We start from the raw sequence: 23458 nt of genomic DNA on the forward strand, positions 1-23458 counted from the left end.
ATATATATATATATATAATATATATGTATATGCATATATTTATATATAAAGCATATATACAGACATATGCTTTATATATATGTATAAAACAGGTGGCATTGCCTTGTTAATTTGCATTTCCTTGGTATTTGTTGAGACTAAATATCCTTCCAAATGTCTTGTTACAAGTTGTATTTTTTTGTGAATCTTCTGTCTTTCCTTTTATTTATCTCTTAGAATCCTAATGTCATTCGTATTCACTTCCATGAGCTCTCTTCAATAAAAATTTTAACCCTTTGTCCATGATATTTTCTGCAAATATTTCTCCCAATTTATCTTTTTCTGTTTTATTTTCATAGAGTTAAATCTGTTGATCTTTTCCTTTGTGATTTCTTTTATCTTCCTAAGTCCAGAAAGCAAATCATCTTCCACATGTTTTATATTTGTCTTACTTTATTCTAATTTCTTAAGTCTTTATTTTATTTTAAAAATATTTAAGTTCTTTAGTATTCCACCTGGAGGGAGAGAGAAAGAGAGAAAGATGGGTATGAAGATGGCTCAAAATTGAATTTTTCCTGGGGCACTTGGGTGGCTCAGTCAGTCAAGCATCCAACTTCGGCTCAGGTCATGATCTTGTGATTCGTGAGTTCAAGCCCTGCTTTGGGCTCTGTGCTGACAGCTCAGAACCCGGAGCCTGCTTTAGAGTCTATGTCTCCCTCTCTCTCTGCCCCTCCCCTGCTTGCTCGCTCTGTCTCTCAAAAATAAATAAATATTAAAAAATTTTGAATTTTCCCCAAAATTACCAGTCATGTATCTACTACCATTTACTGCAGATTCTTTTCACATTGTATTATGTTACCAGATTTTTTTAATGTATTTTAAATTCTCTTATAACTCACAGTGAGTATTTGAGATACCTCCCTAATTTCCCATTGATGCCATATGCGGTTTTAATTATTCTTACTTTTGAAATGTGTTCAAATTTGGATCTAGAAATGGTAAATACTCAGATTAATCTTTTGTATTAGGCCAAAAAATGGGGGAGACATTGTCCTTAGAAATTAGTTTCTAATAGGAATTAGTTTAATAAATTTTTATCACTTTGGAAGACTTCAAGAGTCTAGAAATTGCATCTTCAAGTAGAAAAGGCCTTTGGTGGATCAGTGGACAGATAAGGGAATCTGTGATAGCAAAGGCAGATAAGGGAGATAAGGCAGAAAAGGTAGATAAAGGAGCCAAGCCAGGAAAGGCAGATTTGGGGGTCCCCAAACTGGGTCCTTGCTGGGAATGGTATACGAGGGTATAGCAACGATGTCAGAGCAGAGGAGCCCCCCATGGCAGGAGGGCTGTAAAGAGCAAGGAGGTTATTTCAAAAATTGCCCGGAACATGTAAAGGCAGTTTAGCATACTATAAAACTACTGGACTGGAGTTAGGAAGTGTAAGTTCATTCTTGGTACTGCTGTGTGACCTTGGAAAGTTTCAGTATTGCTTCAGATTTCTCACTAATGAAATGGAAATGATGGTATCTGTGACTCCTCTACTTCATGGGGATCTTGAGTTCATGTACACGAAAACACTTTGAAATTTTGAAATTGCACTTAGAAGAGTTTATAGGAAATTATTCTTATTATTGGCTTCTAAAATACTTGGAAAAGATCAGATTCCTACTTCTATTCTTTATTTTGGCTTAAAATATTTATAATAATGATAACAGCAAATACTATGTACCAGGCACTTTTGTATATATTAACTCAATGAACTCTCTCAATAACCTATTTAGGTAATTATTGTCTACTTGTTACTCTTAGGTATTGTTATTATTCTTATCCATCCTTTACAGATGAGGAAACCAAAAAATAGCAAAATTTTGTAGCTTCTAAGTGGCAGAGCAAGGACTTGAGTCCAGGAAATCTGGATTCAGAGTCTGTGCCACTGAGAGTGTTTTTTCTTAATATGTGAAATTTCTTTTTTTATACTTTAAAAAGTATTTTCTTTCAGCTGTTTTCAGCTAAAGTAATGGGAGATCCCTTTCTCATGGAGGAGATAGGTCTACTTGCACTCAAGTCCGCAGCAGACGAAGGACAGAACCAAAGCCAAGATTCTCACATGCTGCTCCTGGAGACATTTTCCAAACTTCTGGAACTCGTGACCCTCCGCCACCGGCTGATAGAAATGAGTCTGGAGAGTGTACACTTAGCTCGGTCAGTAGGGGGACTGAGGATCCAGATGGGGGAGAACAGACCATAGGTGTCCCTGCCTACAAGCCCTGCTCCCTCTGTGCCCCAGAGCAGTCAAAGCAAGCTTTCTAAATGGCTGAAATGACCCCCTTCCCCACTTTTTCATTCTCCACCCAGGCCTCCCCCTCATGTCTCTCTGACCACTCAGCTAGGCTAGGCCCTCCTCCTAGGACCTGGGCTTCCTCTCTATTCAGCACATTGCCTTTCAGTTAGATGCTTAATACTGGTTTATCAGTTTTCCTGCTAGTGTAAGCTCCTGATTGCAAAAGCACTGTCCATGTCGGTTTCCATGGTGTCCCATCACCTGGTATGAGGCCTGACTTACACTCAACAAATGTTTACTGGATTTGCTCTTAACTATGATGAAGCTGAATAGCAGAGCAGAAGCAATAGAGGGATTAGAGAAAGGAGAGGGATGAGTTAGTGACAGTATCCAGGCCTTACAGAGGTTTGGAAGGTTAAGCAGGTTGGGGGCAGGGGTGGAAAGAGAGAGAGATAAATGAGTTAGGTTTTAGGTATGAGTGTGAAGTGATGCAAAGACATCCAAGTGGACATGTTCCATAAGCAGGAAAAATATGGAATTAAAGGGTTTGTTGCAAACATGTATGAGTTCCCTTGTGTTCTAGTCCCCCACGAGAGTCCCTATATACCTGAAGAGTGAAATCATCTACCACAAACCATTACCAAGGGCCTGCTATGGCCAGGGTCTGTGCTGGGGACTTTATGTGTACTCATTCATTTAATTTACAGAATATTCTTAATAAGTAGCTTACTAATATTTTACCAGCAAGGAAGTGGAGGCTCAGAAAGGTAAGCTATTGGCCTAAGATCACATACCTAGAAAGTAGTAGAAACAGAATTCGAACCATGAGTCAAGATATTTATTAACCTTTATGATAGTACCTCCTCATAATCTTTGATCCTTGATCTCAGGGATCTCACAATTTAAAAGTTACTTCTACTATAGTTTAATATGCTATTTTAGTCATATAACCAAAATACTATGGGAACTCAAAAAATGGAGTGTTTCATTCTTTGTAAGTGGGTCAAGGAAAGCTTCATAACAGAGGCACTATTGAGGAACAAACTGTGTCCTCTGGCAGGTTCATATGTTCAAGTCCTCAGTCCCAATACATCAGATTGTGACCTCATTTGGAGGTAGGGTCTTTACAGAGGGAGTCAAGTTAAAATGAAATTATTAGAGTGGGCCCTCATCCAATATGACTGGTATTTCTTATAAGAGGAGAAGACTTGGACACAGACACACACAGAGAAGGAAGATGATGTGAAGACACAAGCAGAATGTGGCCATCTATAAACTAAGGAGAAAGGCCTGGAACAGATCCTTCCCTCATGGCCCCCAGAAGGAACCAACCCTGCTAATACCTTGATCTCAGACTTCCAACCTCCAGAACTGAGAGACAAATTTCTGTCTATAGTACTTTGGTACATCAACCTAGCAAATTAGTGTAGGTGCCATTTGAGTTCAGCCTTAATGCACCAATTTCTGAAAATGGAGAAACGTGTGAGGATGTGGGTGAGAGAGGAGTGGAAGACATTCTAGACTCTTAAGGCTGAAATGCCAGAGGTGCATCTGAATGGAGCCTTGCTGCAAGCCATGTAAATGTGGGAGTAGAGCTCAGAGTTGGGATAGGACAGAGGTACAGTCATAGGCTCTTATACTAGGGGGCTATCATTAGGCCATGTGGTTGGAAGACAAACTCCCCAAGAAGGGGACAGAGAAGAGGAGAAGAGGACCGGGTTTGGAACCCCAGGAAATACTAGAATTTGAAAATGAAGAGGAAGAGAAGCCAGTGCAGACTGAGAGATAGTGGTCATGAGGTGGGAGCATGGAGATCCTGGATCCAAAGGAACAAAGATGTTCCTTGAGGAGAGGACAAAGACCAGCTGTGAAGTGTTCTGAGAGAAAATAGTGAACCTTGTATTGAAAGCAGTATTGGTGACCTCATGAGGGCTCTGAGGATAGAAGCCAGCAGGAAATGAGAGTTGAGGAAGTGTCCAAGCACATCTCCTCCTACTTTAACTGCTATTTTTAACTGTCATAGTGTAGAGTAGACACAAGACCTTTGTGACTCATTGACTTCATTCCGGACTTGGCTTAATATTGTTTTGACTTTTGCTTTTGTGCTTATTCAGATTTTGTGGGTTTTCTTACCACGTACTTTCCTTCTAGTGGAAAATAATAGCAAATGCTCTTGGCTCTTTATCCTCCCCCCTTTAGTCTCTATAAGGAACTGGCATGGGAGATGGGTTTTGAAGAGTGCCATTTGTATCTGAGGCCTGTTCACTTTGAATTTGCATCACACAAGGACAAAGTGGACCATCCACCTCCTGTTTTTATCACCTCTCTGCTGGAGGACAGTGATCGAGTGGACAGGTGAGCCTTGAGAAGGTCCAAGTAAAAATAATGTAATGGTAGAATGAATGGCCAGTGAAAAATAATTTCTACCACCACTGGACTCACAAATGCAATTGTATTTCTAAATCCCCCCTCTTATATTCTATCTACTATGATACCATTCTTTTTTCCTTTTTCTTTCTTTCCTTTTTTGATAAGGCAGGGGAAGAACTCAATGAAGGGGGATAATTGAATTTAAAAAAAGCAAGTAATGGAAGAATCGGATCAGGAAGCTCAAATGAGATAAGATCACAGACTTAGCAGCACAGGTTGACCGTGTTGCTTCTAGGTAGAAAGGGGTGTGAGAGTTTGTCTCATGGGGCAAGAACCATGGATCAGAAGTCCAGATCCCTTCTCTCACTTTCCCTGGGACCAGGAAGAAGTCAGTTAAATTTTTTGAACAGCTTTTTCCTTGAAACTCTAACACAATGTACAAATCTAACATGTATGGCAGTATCTCAGTCAGATTCTTTTGTTGACCAGCAACAGAAGTGGACTCAAACCCTTGAAACTTCTTCATGCCCCATATGTTCAGCCCATTGCCAGAAAGAGAACACTCTTACTAGTAACAGATCATGAGTCTATAAGTCGGGGAGAGGAATCTTTTTCTTCCATTCAGGATCAGCCTTTGATATGTGCTGAGGAGAAACGTCTGTCTCCCTCTTCTTTCCTTCTTTTCTAGTCTGCCCTTCCCCTGAGGGTCCTTTCTTTCTATCCCTGGAGATTCATGGTACTGGCCCCACCCCCAGGAAAGCAAAGTTGATTCCAAGGAGGAAAAGTCACCTTTGTTTTGCTAGTGTGGATCACTTGTCAAAATTTAACTTTGACGTGTTGATATGTTAAAGGTCTCCTCTTCTCCAAAGAGACCTTGGGCTGGGTTAGGATGACAGAATATGGTATCCCAGAATTTCTCAACCTTGGCATTATTGAAACTCGAGGCTGGATAACTCTTGTAGGGGGCTGTCCTGTGTATCAGAGGTAGTTTATCAGCATCCCTGACCTACCAGATGCCAGTAGTACCCCTTCTCCCCTTTTATAACAACCAAAAATGTCTCCAGACATTGCCAAATGTCCCCTGGAGGCAAAATATTTCTTGCTCTATCCTGTCATGCTAGCTAAACAAAAACAATTTGTCATAAGTATGTAGAAATGTCTCACAGAAACTGAAGGCAGGAAGTGTGAGCAGGCCTCAGGTGAGGCTGGATCTCCAACCTTGAGCCAAGTTATTCTCTGGGTCTTTACGGGCCTCCTGCAGGAGCTGGTATTTTACACTGATGTAAAATAGGGCATATTTTTGTTCAAGTGGAATCAACCAATCACCAGAAAGTGCCCAAATGATCTGTGGCCTGGCCAAGCTGTGACTGGTTCTCGCAACAATGACCCAAAGATCTTGCAAGATCTGAGGAGCCTTCTGAATTAGCAGGGGAAGGTTTATGCACCCAAGGATCTTGTCTCTTGAGTTTGCATTTATTTTATGTATGTTAACTTCTTAGAGTTGCCACTTTGGAGTGCTGTTATAACAACATATATCAAACATGAGCATAGTGACTTACATTTTAAAAAGCACATTTGTTCATATTATCCCACTTAATATTTGCCATAACCCTATGAGATAGGTGATATCTCCATTTACAGATGAAGAAACTAAGATTCATAGGTATTAAATTACTCAACAAAGCGTCATAGGTATGGACAAAGGACCATATCCCAAGGCATAAACATGGTTGCAAAGAACATTTAGATGATTGTTGGGGCAATGGAAGAGAGCAAGAACTGGAAAGCCTTTAGGGAGTGGAGGAAAGGGTTCAAGTCAGTGAAGAGGCTGAGGACATGAGGTCGAAGGTAAGAACAGAAACAGGATAAAACAGTGGAATGGGGATCAACAGAAAAGAGTTTGGAGTAGGTGGTCACCACAATGAAACTGAAAGGAGATCAAGTCCAGTAAGGACTGAAAAGACCTCTGAGCCCTTCGGTCTTTGGGCAGAAATATCAAGTCTTGTATAACATCTGCACTTGGATCACCTAGAACTGATCACATGCCATGCGGTCCCATCAGAATGGGCATCTCTTCACTAAAACATGGTACATCAAGACAATGTCATGTTTCTTCTTGCAGATATTCTCCTACTACTCTTGTGTTAGCCATCTCTGAGGTGGATGATAACCAGGTTGGCAAGTTTAGCTTTTATACGAAGGAAGCCATCCTTAAGGTAAATTATTGTTTTTAAAGAAACTAAAGTTAAACAATTTGCTCATGTATTTCTTTAAAGAAAATAATATTTAATTTATATAAGTTCAGCTCCCCTGTGTAAGAAAAGCTTCTAGCCTTACCTTATTTGATGTGCACATTGGCCTGGTTTAAACCATAGAGACTGCAACACCCCATGCAATAACCACTGCTAGCTATCTTAAAGAAGCACATGTAGTGAACCATCTTTGTACCAAATTTTGAAATATGTACATGTTATTGGAGATTTTATTTGATCTTCTTGAACTTGGTGCTGTTTTTCCCCCTTCCATTTAGATGGATTTCTTTGCTTCTGTGTGAGTATGTATAGGTTTGTATTTGCATGTGTGTGTTTTAAACATTAATCTAATTTTGGCAGTTTTAAAAGTTTGCCACTGAGCACATGTTTGCTAGTTCATCAGAACCTACTCATCCTTTTCTGACCCGAAACCTGATGGTGTCCAGCTATAGAGCAAATCAGGCCTGCAGGCTGCCTTCATGGGATGAAATGGTGCTTAGAGAGAGGTTCAGTCCCATGTCTGAGGAACAAGGATCTCAGCACATCCGTCAGTTGGATTCATATGTTTACATGTTAAATAAGTGTTGATCTCAAACCCTCAACTTCACCTCTTGCTTTATGACAGAAATTCCTAATATTTCACATTTTCTTCCTTTAGCTCTTATTCCATTCAGGAGTGGAAAACATGCAAGTGACCCTTGCATGCCAAGCTGCTCAGAAAAATGCTTTGATGGTGGCTGTCCAACAGGCATCCTTCTATCACACGTCCCGATGGGGCTGTTCTGCTGATGTGAAGGTCAGCTTGTAAGATAGAGAAACCTGAGGCATGCTACTATATGCCAGCTAATGCTAGGATACCCCTTCCATTCCTTCTATCCTTTAGCCTGTCCCCTTCTCTCTTCCCTTCTTTTCTTCCTCCCCTTCTCCCCTTCCCTCCTTCTCTTTCTTCCTTCTTCCCCTTCTTGTCTATCTTTTTATCTTCTCTCCTTCCCTCTTTCCCTTCTTTCCTGTTTTTCCTAATGTGAGTCAACACATGACCAAATCTTTACAGGGTCTCTTAATTTCTCGTGATTTGCTAACAGTTTTTCTCTTTGTATGTAACTCTGTAACATTGACTAGTTAGAATCATCCAACAGAAAATATTGTACTTCTACCCCTACCCTTTGTAGAGATATGATTTTATTTGTTTTCTGTTTTATTCTTCCTGCATTTCTTTTTGTAAAAGTCAACAGAGACATTTGTCCCTTCTTTTTCTACAAAAGGTAACAAACAATGCATACCCCCTTTCCCCCCTCCCCAGATTTCGTATGTTGTTTTTGAGATATAATTCGCATAACATAAAATTTACTCCTTTAAAGTATGTAATTCACAAGATCATGCAACCATCACCACTATCTAATTCCAGAGCATTTTCATCATTTTCAAAGGAAATCCTATACCCATTAGCAGTCAGTGCCCATGCCCCCCTGTTACCTCAGCCCCTAACAAACAGTAATCTACTTTCTGGCTTATAGATTTGCCTTTTCTGGACACTTCATATAAATGGAATCATTCAACGTATGGACTTTTATATCTGGATTTTTTCACTTAGCATGTTTTCAAGTTTCATCCATGTTGTAGCGTGTATCAATATTTCATTCCTTTTTACTGATGAATACTTCAGTATATGGATATACCACATTTTGTTTATTCATTCTTCAGTTGACAGACCCTGGGTTGTTTTTACTTTTTGGCTATTATCAATAATGCTGCTATGAACGTCCATGTGCAGGTTTTTGCAAGGACATACGCTTGGAGTTTTACTAGCACTTGTTATTGTCTCTTTTTTATTTTTGCCATCCTATTAGGAGTGACATGGTATCTTGTTGTGGTTTTGATGTGCATTTCTCTAATTAGTAATGACACTGAACATCTTTTCATGTGCATATTGGCACATAAGAGAAATTTCTACTCAAATTCCCTGCCCTTTATGTCAAATGGAATTTGTCTTTTTATTATTGAGTTGTGAGAGTTATTTATATATTCTGAATACAAGTCCCTCGTCAGGTATATGATTTGCAAATATTTTCTCCCATTCTGAGGGTCATCTCACTTTCTTGATGGTATCCTTTGAAACAGAAGCTGTTCATTTCGATGAATCCAATTCACCTATTCTTTCTTTTGCCACTCATTCTTTTGGTATCAGATTTAGGAAACCACTGCTTAATCCAAAGTCACAAAGATCTACTCCTCTGTTTTCTTTTTTTTTTTTTTTTAATTTTTTTTAACGTTTATTTATTTTTGAGACAGAGAGAGACAGAGCATGAATGGGGGAGGGTCAGAGAGAGGGAGACACAGAATCTGAAACAGGCTCCGGGCTCTGAGCTGTCAGCACAAGGGCCCGATGCGGGGCTCGAACTCATGGACCGCGAGATCGTGACCCGAGCCGAAGTCGGCGCTCAACCAACTGAGCCACCCAGGCGCTCCTTTTTTTTTTTTTTTTTTTTTTTTTTTTTTTTTTTTTAACGTTTATTTTTGAGACAGAGAGAGACAGAGCATGAATGGGGGAGGGTCAGAGAGAGGGAGACACAGAATCTGAAACATACTCCTCTGTTTTCTTGAGTGTTTTGTAGTTTTAGCTCTTGCATTTAGCTCTTGCATGTAACCATTTATGGTTGATTTTTGTATGCCGTATGAGGAAAGGGTCTAACTTCATTCTTTTGCATGTGGTGTGCTGTCCCAGTTGAAAAAACTGATCTTTCCCCCATTGAATTGTCTTGACACCTTTGTCAAAAATGAATTGGCTTGAAACATAACAGTGTATTTCTGGACCCTGAATTCTATTCCATTATACTATATGTCTATTTTTATGTTAGTGCCACTGTTGTTTTGGTTACTGTAGAGTTGTGTTAATTTTTGAAATTGAGAAGTATGAGTTCTCTAACTTTGTTCTTTTTCAAGATCACTTTGGCTATTTTGAGTCCCTTGAATTTTCATATGGATTTTAGGATCAGCTTGTCAGTTTCTGTACACACACACACACACACACACACAGCACCATTTGAGATTTTGACAGGGAGTGCATTGAATCTGTAGATCAGTTTGGTTGGATACTATTGCCATCTTAACAATATTAAGTCTTCTGATCCATGAACATGGATGTCTTTCTATTTGTTTAGGGTTTTTTTGTTAATTTTTTTCAACAGTATTTTGTTGTTTTTAGTGTATAAGTTCTGTACTTCTTTTGTTAAATTAATTTCAAAATATCTCTCATTCTTTTTATTATATTGCTGGACTTGTTTTCTTAATTTCATTTTCAGAGTATTTATTGCTAATGTATAGAAATACAATTGAGTTTTGAATATTGACCTTGTATCCTGCAAGCTTACTAAACTAGTTTATTAGTTTTAATAGTTCACTTGTGTTTATGTATTACTTAGGATTTTTTATACACAAGATTATGTCATTTGCAAATAGAAATAATTTTACCTTTTCCTTTCTAATCTGGATGTCTTTTATTTCATTTGCTTGACTAATTGCCCTAGGTAGAACTTCCAGTACAAGGCTGAATAGAAATGGCAAGAGTGGGTATTATTATCTTATTCCTGATCTTAGGGAGAAAGCTTTCAATCTCTTACCATTAATTATGATGTTAGTTATGGTTTTTCCATAGATGCCTTTTATAAGGTTGGGGCATTTCCCTCTATTCCTAATTTGTTGAATGATTTTATCATTAAGGTGTTTGGGATTTTATTTACATATATACTCTTTTGGATTTTGTTTTTTCACTTAACAATATATCCTGGGAATCACTCCAAATCAGTTCATAGGGATTTTTACCCAATTTTTTTTAAACAATAGTATAGTTCTCATGTGTATGTATATTCACCAGTAAAGTTAAATATAGTTTCAGGAAATCAACTTTCCAAATGTCCTTAAGCATTCTTTAAGTCTTATAGATTCTATATAGCTGCCCTAAATATACCATATTTATCCATTATCACATTTGTCAACTTCTATCTATTTCTACTCTTCATGTTAATAGGAGAGTACAAATTTATGAGTATGGCAAGAATACTCATTCCTTGCTTCTACTGCTAGATAATAATCCTCCATAAAATTAAATACTGAAGTAGGAAATAAGGATAGAGTGAGTTATATTGATTTTTAAAAATTCAACCCCCAAAATCTTAATTCAGTACATCCTGTAAGTTAGGTTCATCAGATAATACTGAGGAACAATTCATGCTTTTAAGGAACTTCTAGACCAGTGTATATAAGGCTGACAGACTCACAAGGGGTTTAAGCTCAAGGTATAAAAGAGGTTCAACAAGCTATAGAAGAAATTTAAAGAAAAGAGAGGTCACATCTGGGGAACCAGGAAGGGCAGCCTAGAGAGGGGACATTTGGGAAAACCCAAAGGATGAGCTTTTTGACAGGCAGAGAGAACAGCTTCAGATAACACAGGCATGGAAACGAGAGGGCAGATGGGTACTAGATAAAAATGAGGAGCCCAGCTTGACCATCACTGGTGGTTTTCATACATAGTTGACATAGGAATTCTCTATTCAATTACTTTAATCTTATAAAGAATACCAGTATATAAAACAAATATAAGTGGAGTTATTCTTGTTGAAATGGAGATTGAGAGGATTATGAGTCACTCCTTAAGATCTATTCAAGAAGCAAATGTTGAAAGTCACTGGATAGGGCACGGGGCATGGGTGTAAAGACATTAGGGATATCTATATCAATATCGGTATCATTATAGGTATATAGATATATTTATATATGAATATATAGTAATATATGAATATATAGAGAAATATGTGTGTGTGTATGTGTGTGTCTGCTTATATGCTTTCCTATAAGTGTGGGACAGAAAGACAGCTGATGGTATAATAAGAAGGAATAATGATGGAGACAATGAAAAGGAACAAGAGGAAATGAGGGAAGGGAGGAGGGAAGGAAAAAGACAGAGAGACAGGGAGGAAACAAAATTGTGCATTTCTACCAAAGCCAAAAGAGGGGAATGTTTCAAGAAGAAATGAGTCACCAAATAAGATGTACAGATGGTAAATAAGCACAGAAAAAAAGTGCTCATCACCATTAGTTATTAGAAAAATGCAAATTAAAGCCTCAATGAGAAACTACTACACACCCATGAGAATGGTTAAAATTTAAAAGACAGGCTGTTTTGAATGTTGGCAGGGATGTGAAAGGTATGGAATTCACATACACTGCTGAGGGAAATGTAAAATGGTCAATCACTTTTAAAGACAGTTTGACAGTTTCTTAAAAAGTTAAACATACACTTACCATATGATCCAGCCATTCTACTCCTAGGTATTTACTCAAGTGAAATGGAAACCCATGTTCATACAAAAACATACACAGATGTTTATTTAAAATAGCCAAGAACTGGGGCGCCTGGGTGGCGCAGTCGGTTAAGCGTCCGACTTCAGCTAGGTCACGATCTCACGGTCCGTGAGTTCGAGCCCCGCGTCAGGCTCTGGGCTGATGGCTCAGAGCCTGGAGCCTGTTTCCGATTCTGTGTCTCCCTCTCTCTCTGTCCCTCCCCCATTCATGCTCTGTCTCTCTCTGTCCCAAAAATAAATAAACGTTGAAAAAAAAAATTTAAAAAAAAAATAAAAAAAAAAAAATAAAAAAAAAAAAAATAGCCAAGAACTGGAAATAACCCAAATGTCCCTCATCAGGTAAATAGATGAACAAATTGTGGTACATCCATACAATGGAATACTACTCAGCAATACACACAAATGAATTATTGAGATATGCAACAATATGGGTGAAGCCATACAAAAAAAGAGTACATACTGCATGACTCCATTTACATAAAATTTAGGAAATGCATTCTAATCTATAGTTGCAGAAAGCAGAGAGCAGTGGTTGCTTGAGGAAGAGGGCTGGATGGGAGGGATGGTCATTATTTTGATTGCAGAGTTGGTTTCATAGTTGTATACATAGGCTAAAACTTTCTAATTGTACACTTCAAATATGTGCTGTTTATTAAATGTCGGTTATATGTCAATGAAACTATTGTTTTTAAAAGAAGAGGGGAAAAAATAACAAGTTGAAAGTTGATAGAGTTAAATGAAGAGGGAAGAGCCAGAAGAGCAGGGATGAAGATGAGGTCATTTGACATCCTCAAAAGCTCATTGCCAACTGAGAGAGAAGTTCTAATGGGGCTGAAAGCAAGACTTGCTTGAAAGCAAGACTGTCCAGAGTTAAGGACTGAGAGGGTGATAGACGTATAGAAGCAGTGTGTGTTTACATTTACTGCTCCTGCATCAGTCCACCTATGTTGCCACAACAAAATACCACAGAAAAGTTTTTCTTCCACACCCTCCCTTCCCCTGCCCTTTATCATTACATTGTGCATGACAGCATATATAACCCACCTCCATTTGCTTATGCTGAACCACAATGAGTACCCTGCCTCAGTTTTTCAGACCTTGCAGCCATGAAATACATCAGCAGTATTTCTTAACAGGCCACTCTACACAGAGCACTCCAACTAGCTAACTTGTAGAATGAAGAACTTTTTTCAGGGCAATTTAGACAACTGCACTTTATTCTGGAAAATAGTTACACTTACTCCCTCACCCTTAGATTGTACAAAATCTCTCTTCCCTTCCTTCTCTTACTCTCTCTTCTTCTCCCCTCGGTTTCCCTTCTCTTCTCTCCCTTCTACTCCAACCCGTCCCCACCCCACATACTCAAGCATTTACATGTGTTTGGGGTCAGTTGCGGCTGTGAGATAATTTCACAGCCAGTACTACAGAGCTTACAAATCCAACAAACTTAATAATTCCATTCTCTTCGGTTTAAAACATTTTAGGAAACAAGTTCAGATCTGAGAAATCATGGTGGAATGGGTCCAGCCAGAAAAAGAAATTCCGGAATTGTGAATGGCATAGAAAACTTGCGATTAGCCCCAACTCCTAAAGTTCCAGACACCCTCACTCATCCTTCGGAAAGATTCCAGGCTACCAAAAGGTACTTCACTAGAGATTTGTTTAAAATAACAAAAGTGTTCTCTTTTAAATCAATTAATAACATAGTATTATGGTATTGAAGGATGCCTAAGTTCCCAAAGTGACTAGCACGTGTTTAATTTTTAAGACCTTGTGATGAAGACCTTGTATGAACACTAAGTAGGCTCAACTTCTTCCAATATACAGTTTATGAAAGACAGTTATCAATGGTTCCTTACTTCAACCCCTTTTCTCCTCTCTTCTCCTTTTTCCTCCTTTCTCTTTGTCTTCCCTCTCTATATTTTTCAAATATAGACAGAACACAAGGATCTCGGCCTCTCCAAACTTTCCGTGTTTATCTTAAACTGAAAAACACAGAACTAACCTTACTATTCAAGGGTTTTACTATTGCTTAGAATGATATGGTGCTGCATTATCAGAAAGGCACAGCCTCTACAGAGAGATGGCTGTAAATCAGGGAAGTCCTATTATGTCTTGACCTCTTTTCACTAAGACAGAGAGAGATATTTGTATTTTATAGTAAATATTCCGACTATTTCCAATGATAGTTTAATTCTGGAAGATTTTAAATGGAAAAAAATAATAAGCAAAACTGTTCTATTACCCAAGATGCCATTAATTTGACACGTGGCCAGAGTTCGAATAGAGTTCACAGTCCTAACATGTGGATGGAACATTTAAGACCAATATGTCTAGCCAAGAGGACCCTTGAGAGTCCTCTTCAGTCTAGGGACCCCTGCAGTAGAGGCCAGGAGGGCACAAAGGGACCTGGGTAGTACAAACACCGAGCCAGGCAATGAAGTTTGGAACAGAGGAGGGATTGCTGACACATGCTTCAGGCACATGGGAGCCCCAAGGAGGGTGGGGACACATCAGCATCCCCAGTGGCTATAACTGTAAACATTTGAAGAAGATGAACAGCATGGAGACAGAGCTACCAGCTCTTCTGTTGCAAGGCCCAGTATCATCCCCAAGTATACCTGTCCTCCAGCAAGCTGTTGAGTTGTCTTTTTATAATATGTCCACTTACTTGCTGCCTTGGGCTCAGATGTCTCTGTTCACTTGTCAGGGTGCCAGAGGCTTTTGTGTCTATTCAACTAGAAAAGGTGGGGCTGCGGGACATGATGCTGAACGCCTTCCTCCTCAGGAAACAAACGATGGCTGACAGAATGAAGAACCATGTGAGTTTAGTGAGAAGGACACATTAAATGAGTATAAAGCTCTCATTGTGTTTTACATTTGAGCAAATAAAAATTCTTAACTTGTAATCTGTTGCTTTCAGCCTATTTAGATAGGACTATTGAAAATATAAAGAACTATAAAAAGGGAATTCAATAAGAAATAGAGAGGAAGTAATTCAAGGTAATTGCAGTCTACTTTTAAAAATACGTACACTTTTCCAAGACCACATTTTATTTTGTCACTTTCTAAACACAACTAGTTTCAACACCTGCTCTGGAACATTAGCCCATTCCTGAATAACCCACAGGTGTTCAGGGGTTTAGACAGGTGAGCAAGGGCTCTTACTATCGAATTTATGTGTTATCTGGTTTTCCAGATGTTAATGCATGTTTTTATTTAAGGGTTTTATGCTATCATAATCTATTGGAAAATATTATAAAATTTAAGCCTTTAATCAGTTAAAAGTATTGCTTAATTTTGTGAATATCATTTCATTGCTCATTAATTTTTTTTGAGGAGGAAGTCATTAGACTAATATATAGTTATTTGGGAGAGAAATCACAAGTCTACAACTCTAAGCTTTTTCCCTATCTGTGACTGAAAAGGAAAGGCTTAAATTTCCCTAATCCAGTTCTACAAATGGGATGTAAGGGAGGCCAGACTTCTAGATTACTGCTGAGTAATAATGGAGGCAAAGGACTCCTTTTAATAAGTAATTGAGATATTCAATTGTCTTTTTTACTACAATATTCAAAAAATATTGACCAAGTGAAAAATGTTATATCTCATTAACTGCTCTTCAGGATTATCCAATGCCTGTCAGATTAGAAGACACAAGACTCCTAGATCAGGGACAAAGAACTTTATGACTCACAGCAGAGCAGGTGACATGAGCTTCATGTTTCTATCAGTTCCCTCTGCCTCCCAAGTCCCAAGGGGGCAACATGGAGGAGCCTAGATTCATGCACTGGGTTTTTGTCACAACCAATGGGTTCATGACACTGAGCTTGAGTTGTCATAACTCATTGGGTTCATGACACTGAACTTGAGGAATCCACCTCTTTTTAAATGGCAAGCTTACTATTTTTCCCGGAGGGAGACATTCCCTTATCCCTTGAGGTTGCTCTTTACAAACAGAACCCTGAGAAATGGCCCAGGTAAAGACTAGTCAGGGTCTTGCATTCTTGGCATACTCAGCAAGGTCTACAAGAAGGAGAGAGAACCACAGAGGCTCACAGCAAGTTGGCCTTCAGAAAGAATATCTCAACCGCATGGGCTTTTCCTGCCTTAAGTTTGCTATAAGTATGTATACATGTACTAGAATGGAGAGTTTTTATAGCCAACCTTCTAATAGAAGAACTGTCATTCTCTTTTATCGCAGGATGAAATTGGTAAAGTCAAGAGAGACGTTATAGTTGAATATTGTCAGAAGTAAGTATAGTATATATGAACAACATATGCTGATTTCTCTGACTGTGAAGTCAATAAACTGCAGTGTTACACAGAAATCCAGACAATGAATCAGGTGGCTGGTTTTTTGGGTTTTTTTTAAATTTTTTTTTAACGTTTATTTATTTTTGAGACAGAGAGAGACAGAGCATGAACGGGGGAGGGTCAGAGAGAGGGAGACACAGAATCCGAAACAGGCTCCAGACTCCGAGCTGTCAGCCCAGGGCCCGACGCAGGGCCTGAACTCACCAACCGTGAGATCATGACCCGAGCCGAAGTTGGACGCTTAACCGACTGAGCCACCCAGGCGCCCCTGGTTTTTAAATAAACACACAATTCTCTTGGGTAAAACCAAACCAAACTATCCTCTGACACACAGAAGAGCATCAGAAGCGAATGCTAGGAGGTGCTTTGAAGAGGTCCATGCCTCTGCCTTCAGGCAATAGCAACCTGACCCAGATAGAACTTTCTTCTGGATGAGGTCCTCTATTCTCTTTGAAAGGTCTTTCAAGGAAGTAGATCTTTCTAGGAATGACACAAAAACTTTGGTTCACCTTCTGGATATCATCTCTTCTGACTTTTCAGACTGAACTGCCGTATGTCTCACTATGCTCTTCGGGGTCAGATCATGGCGTACTGCAATAGCCTGAGAGCCCTGCTGGAAGATTTCCCTGCTATCAGGGACACCTTTTTCATTGTGGGGCAACCACGAGAAAAGAAAGGGTTGAGAGACTCCAAGGAGGGCCTCAAGGCTGACCCCAGGTGTGTAAATTCCTTTAGAGCTTTTTACTCCCAGCAGCACCCCACCCCCCCGCCCCCACGCACCCTATGCCTCCCAGGGAAGAAGGAAGAGACATGTTACATTTGGTATGGGAATTGCTTTCTTTACTGCATTTGACCTTGGTCTTTTGGTTCAGAAGGGCAGAAGAAAGAGCTAACACTCCAAGAATAACAGTATCTTTGTATTTGAACCCAGAAGAAGTTCTCTGTTTATGGGCTGTTTCACTGCTTTTTCAATCTATGTAGTTTTGTTTTCCCCTGGAGATCCCAGAGATTTTCATCAGTCACACCCTTTTACATAAGCCAGCATCTAAAATGAGCAAACAAATAAGTAAACTTGATCTTGAGCTGTCCTGGCTTCAAATATTTTACCCAATGGAGCAGAAGGAATAAGAAACACCCCCCCCACCCCCCCCCACCCCCCACACACAACATTGATACCCCAGTGCCTTGGATAAATCTGTCCTTCTGTATTTCTCTTACAGAGAAAAAAACAATGCATGTAGAATGATATTAAATGATAAGAGCAGAGCTGCTCCCATACTTCCTTTTCATGCCTTATCCAGTTTCTCAATTATTCTTAACTCACCTTGCCTAGAGTTCACTCAAGTAGATGGAGGAGTTAGCATACCTGTGCAGTCAGCGACCACATTTCCTTTAAAAAAAAAAAAGGTGGGGGGTATTACACGGTTATGCAGCCTCCAAGGGGGAGCAAAACATCCTGTAGGGTAAGCTTGTTTCCTCCTTACTCTTTCCCATAAGGTACAGAGCTTAGTGCCAAGTAATAGTGATATTCAACAAATATGATCATAGAACAGACAGATGAAAGGGAATTGAAAGAACATTTGTATCAGACCACTCCTTCGCTCACTTATTTCTTCATGCATTATTTAACTACTACTTATTTAGTGCTTACTTAGTACCAGACATTTCACCATGTGCCAGGGTTACGAAGGTGAGTAAGTCATGGACTCTGGCAGTAAATTCAGTCTAGTGGGGGAAAGCTCTGTGAACAAAAAAGTAACTTCAAAGATTTTAAAGATAACCTGCTAGAGTTATGCGAAATGTTCTGTGAGGACGCACAAGAGGGAGTGTTTAACTGTAGCCCAGGGCCTCAGGGAGAAATTCAAAGAGGAGGTGACAGGTAAGTTGGAACTCACCAAAAAAGGGGGAGGAATGGTAGAACAGGCTAGAGAGTACTGGAGAAGGAACAAACTTGAGTTTGTAAGCCTTTGACTGACTGACAGCTGGCTACCAAAATAGCGACCAGGCCTACCTTATACTTATAAGGCACCCAGTTTGTGGATACCAGTGTTTGTCTCATGAGCTCAGGCAGTGCATTCACCTGGGTAGACTTGAGGATTTACCTAATGGAAGAATGCATTTAAGGGAGGGGTAGGGCAAATATACCTCAGCAGACTGACTATTTTGCTGAAGGGTTTGACTGGGCACCTGTTTCCCAATGAGGCTGAAGTGTGTCTTTCTCTCATATGAAAGATCACAGGATAATCCCCTAAGATTTCTTAGTTTCATTATTTCATCTACCCACTAGCCAAGGAAGCCATTTGTAAGCCTAATCTATGTTTGGGATCAAATTTTTAAAATAGTTTCCAGAACTCTAACCACAAGTTCACTACATTTGTGTTTAGGAAGTCTGTTTTTGTTTCTGATCTGTTTTATTTGAAGCAACCAAATGAGGTCAGGAAGTAGAAAAGAAAAAAAAAATCTCTCTAACTTGCAGGTCTTGCTCTATTCCTTTATTGTTTATTTTAGATGACTGTGTGTTTCCTAAAGATTAGGGGAAACAGACATTTAAGGGGGAATGAGCCTAGCCAGTTAGTGTGTGGTAATTTCATGGCAGGGTTTGGTCAATAAAAGTGTGAGCAAAGTGAGCACACACCCAGAGTCCAAGTTATAGTCAGGCAGTGGATGAGCAGTGACTGATAAAGATTCAGTATTTTTCCACTATACCTGTGTCCTGCTCCCTAAACTATCTAGACTTTAACATGCCCCTTTTACTGCACCTCAGAAAATGGAGCAATAGAGAAAGGAACTTCTGTCTTTTGTGGAAGTTTTGTAAACTTGAAGTAGTATAGAAGATTATTTCTAACTCCAAAGTCTGTGGTTCCATGTACTGAGTATTCATAAAAATGGACATCAGCCACAAGGAGGTAGAGAGAACCATGGCCTGGGAGTTAGAATATTTAGGCTTTACCCAGCTTAGTCATAAGGTGCCCTGAGGTCTCAGGCAAATTGCTTCTCTTCAATCTCTGAACCTCAAACTCTTCATCTGATGAGTGAGGAAATGGAAGCAGCTCTCTGAAGTTAAACATGCTAAGATCTTTAGTGTTAGGGTATCTAGAGGTTGATTCCAAGGAATGGAACTGCTATGGAAAGACTTCCCAGAAAGGGACCGTTGAAGAGAGTTCATGAAATGATAGATGGGGATCACCCCAGGGCAAGTTTAACTAGAGGTGTCCCCAGGACAGGGTTGGGTAATGAGGGTCATGGAAAACAGAGGTCCTCACTCACTGCATTCCTAAAATATGGAGTTGGATTAGGTGGAAGATAAAGAATAAGTTTTCTTTTAAATATCAGTTCTAACAATTAATGCCCTGCTGAGGATTCTGAGATGTTCCAAGCTTATGAAAGTGTTGTAATTGATTGGCGATGTCTGCCATGGCCAAAGACAAGGGAAAGGTGGCTTCCCTGCTTGTGTTTGCCATCCCTTAACCAGAAGAACCCCATGCATTTGGTAGGTTTAAAATTCTAAGATGCTACTTAATCCTTTAAAGGCTGTAATGTACTGTGTTTAGTTTTAACAAAGACTACCATATCCTCAAACCAAAGTCTCTCTAGAAGAGGAGCCAGAGGGAGTTCTCCTCCCAAGAAAGATGTCCGTTGAGGGCTCCTTGCTCTTCATGGCTCCAGAAGAGACTAGAATCTGGATACTGGGATGATGCTTGGCCACTCTCCAAGAGCAGTTGGCTGATGGAAGAGTGAAGAAGGGAGAGAGAGAATACTAACATTAATCGAACCCTTACTGTGTGACAGGTAGAGCCACCATGATCCCATATGGTGCTTTATGGACATTAGAAGAAGGCACTCCTTCTTCTGGGCAGGATGTAGAGCTTGGCAAGCAAAAGATAGGCTGGATATTGACCACTGCTAGCTGCCTCAGGACACAACCTGAACAGCAGTACATGGCAACCTTGGTGCCAAGTGCTGTACAGCAATGGATAGACATGGTTCTTGCCCTTCAGACAAGGGGAAATAGGTAATTACAGTACACTGTGATAAAGAATAAGATATGATAAGAGTATAATGAAAGTATCCACCAGGAAATGTTCAGTGTTATCTAAAGGATTGGGGAGGTGGGGATGGGGAGCAAGGCAGGCTGCAGGGAAAAGGGGATACTAAACCTGGGTCTTAAAGGGTGGTTGGTGTTTCAAGTGGACAAGGAAAAGAACTTCAGTTCAAGGTAGGAGAAAACACAGAGAGGTGGACTCTTGAGTGGCTCCCACCCAGGGTATGTGAGGATGAGCAATGGGAAGTAAAATGTACAAAACAATGGGCAAGATCCAGAAGTCTGGTGTTTGTCTTTCAACAACAGGAAAAAGGGGAGCAAGCTACTGACACTGTACAGACAGGAGATGTTTAGGAGGTGAAATCAGTTGGCCAGGTGCTGGATTTATGGGAGGCTAAAGGAAAAGGAGGAATCTAGGGTGTCACCCAGAGTCTCTGACTTGGGTAAAAAAAAAAAAAAAAAAAAAAAAAAAAAAGACGGCAGTACAATTATTATTTCATTGGTACAGAGTTGCCATTTTGGAGGATAGAAAAAAGTTCTGAAGATGATGGTGATGACAGTCACACAACAACGTGAATGTACTTAATGCCACTGAACTGTACCCTTAAAAATGGTTACAATGACCAATTTTATGTTATGTATATTTTGCCACAATTTCTTTAAATGGGAAAAAAATGGCAGTGCCATTAAGAAGAAGAAATGTGGGGGGGCGCCTGGGTGGCTCAGTTGGTTAAGCGGCCGACTTCGGCTCAGGTCATGATCTCGCGGTCCGTGAGTTCGAGCCCCGCGTCGGGTTCTGTGCTGACAGCTCAGAGCCTGGAGCCTGTTTCGGATTCTGTGTCTCCCTCTCTCTGACCCTCCGCCATTCATGCTCTGTCTCTCTCTGTCTCAAAAATAAATAAACGTTAAAAAAAAAATTAAAAAAAAAAAGAAGAAGAAATGTGGAGAGGGAGATAATGAATCACAGCTCAGAAGCCTCAGCTGTGAATTCGTCCAATAATCTCCCACTAGGTCTCAGATACTTCCTATTCTGGATGTTCACTGCACTTTCTTCTACAGTTGACCCTTGAACAACACAAGTTTGAATGCAAGGGTCCAGTTATACATGGATTTTTTAAATTTTTTTTTAACGTTTATTTATTTTTGAGACAGAGAGAGACAGAGCATGAACGGGGGAGGGTCAGAGAGAGGGAGACACAGAATCTGAAACAGGCTCCAGGCTCTGAGCTGTCAGCACAGAGCCCGACTCGGGGCTCGAACTCACGGACCGTGAAATCATGACCTGAGCCGAAGTTGGCCGTTCAACCAACTGAGCCACCCAGGCACCCCTATACATGGATTTTTAATAAATATATTAGAGTGCTATAAATGTATTTCCTCTTCTTTATGATTTCCTTAACATTTTTTCTTTCGCTTCCTTTGTTATAAAAATATAGTATATAATACATATGACATACACAATATGTGTTCATTGACTGTTGATGTAACAGTGAGGTTTCTGATCAATAATAGGCTATTAGTAGTTAAGTTTTGGAGCAAAGCTGTGCACAGATTTTCACCTTTGAGGTGGGTCAGAACCCCTAACCCCTGTGTTGTTTAAGGGTCAACTGTACTTCCATTACACCATGCTTCTATCATAAATCATGCTTGCATATCTAGCTGCCTCAGAAATGTAAGAACCTTGAGGGCAGTGGCTGCCTTCATTTCATATCCCAGGTGTGTACCTCCACCTTTGACGGGAGGATGGGGGGTGGGGAGGGGCCCACAGGAAGTAGGGGGGGTTCCAGCAAGTAGCCTTTAATTCAATTATGTAATAACAGACCTTGTCATCATCTGCTGGCAGGAGTTTGGTATGAGGCTGAAAGAAGACTTGGAATTATTAGAAAAGGAAATGGGCATAAAAGCTGATCAAAAGAAAGAATAAGGGTTGTCCTGGGGTGACACTGTTCAGGCTGGAAACCATTTACTTGTTGTTGTATCAGTGCAATTAGTGGTATGATCTCCTCCAGCTGTGCTCAGCAGAATGCAACTAGAAGCAGAAAGCATAATAGCTGGTGGGATTCAGAGCTGGGCGTTTGCTAGGTAGCTGGGTAGTGAGTACAAAGAAGTAGAGACTGGAAGTTTCCTGTGCTTGACCGCAAGACCCAGTCTGGGCAGGGAAGGGAGTGAATTCAAAATGGAACTGACAGATGGAAGGGCTGAGGGAAGGACCAAAGGGCTGGATGACATCATGGAGCATATGTTAGGGGGATAAAGGAGGTTTATTGAGAGTGAGTGAGTGAAAAAACAGGGATAAAAGGTTGATATGGGAACTTAGGATGTTGAGTTTAAGTCTTTGGAGGTGATGTGGTCCCAAGTAATGACAAGGTCTGGAATGTGGCCCCCAAGTGAGTGGCTAAAGGAGAATTAAGTTTAAGGGGGATGATATTGAGCAGGTCAAGGAACTGGCAGGCTGGGGAATTGATGGGTCATCTACCAGTAAGGGGAGGAATCCTCCTTGTAGGGCTGAAAACCAGGCTAAACTCCTGAACTTTGGAACCAAAACTTCCTGCTACTCTCTCTGCCCTTCCTCAGCTGCAGGCAGGGGTGGAAATGGAAGGACATAGTGGATGAGAAATACAGGATAACACTTGGAAGAGGGCCCTGCAGCTCCTGGGATCTATATGCTCCTCAGAGGCTAAGGACTGGTTCAGCCATGCTGCTACTGCCAGCCCCTTGGCCTGCAACCTCTGTGTGCTCAGCCACAGGCCTGGTGACTTTTTATTGTTGATATTCGATGTTTCTTTGGGGCACCTTTGGACATTGTGAACTGAACAATAGAGATAAGACTGGATTATACACTGGCTTTGATCTGCTGCAG

The 23458-nt window shown here is 40.2% G+C and overlaps 1 protein-coding gene across 1 annotated transcript in view; it reads left to right on the plus strand.

Annotated features, from left to right (window-relative positions):
• The window catches only part of LOC102962797, a 178914-nt gene that overhangs the window by 81740 nt on the left and 73716 nt on the right, over positions 1–23458 (plus strand). Inside the window, exons 21-28 of the mRNA XM_007078743.3 lie at positions 1979–2181; positions 4460–4615; positions 6753–6846; positions 7541–7678; positions 13724–13881; positions 14950–15061; positions 16444–16493; positions 17097–17273. Of these exons, the coding sequence (XP_007078805.3) occupies positions 1979–2181; positions 4460–4615; positions 6753–6846; positions 7541–7678; positions 13724–13881; positions 14950–15061; positions 16444–16493; positions 17097–17273 (1088 nt within the window). The remainder of the gene's footprint in view (positions 1–1978; positions 2182–4459; positions 4616–6752; positions 6847–7540; positions 7679–13723; positions 13882–14949; positions 15062–16443; positions 16494–17096; positions 17274–23458) is intronic.

Source organism: Panthera tigris, chromosome B2 (assembly GCF_018350195.1).
Source record: "Panthera tigris isolate Pti1 chromosome B2, P.tigris_Pti1_mat1.1, whole genome shotgun sequence".
NCBI lineage: Eukaryota > Metazoa > Chordata > Mammalia > Carnivora > Felidae > Panthera > Panthera tigris.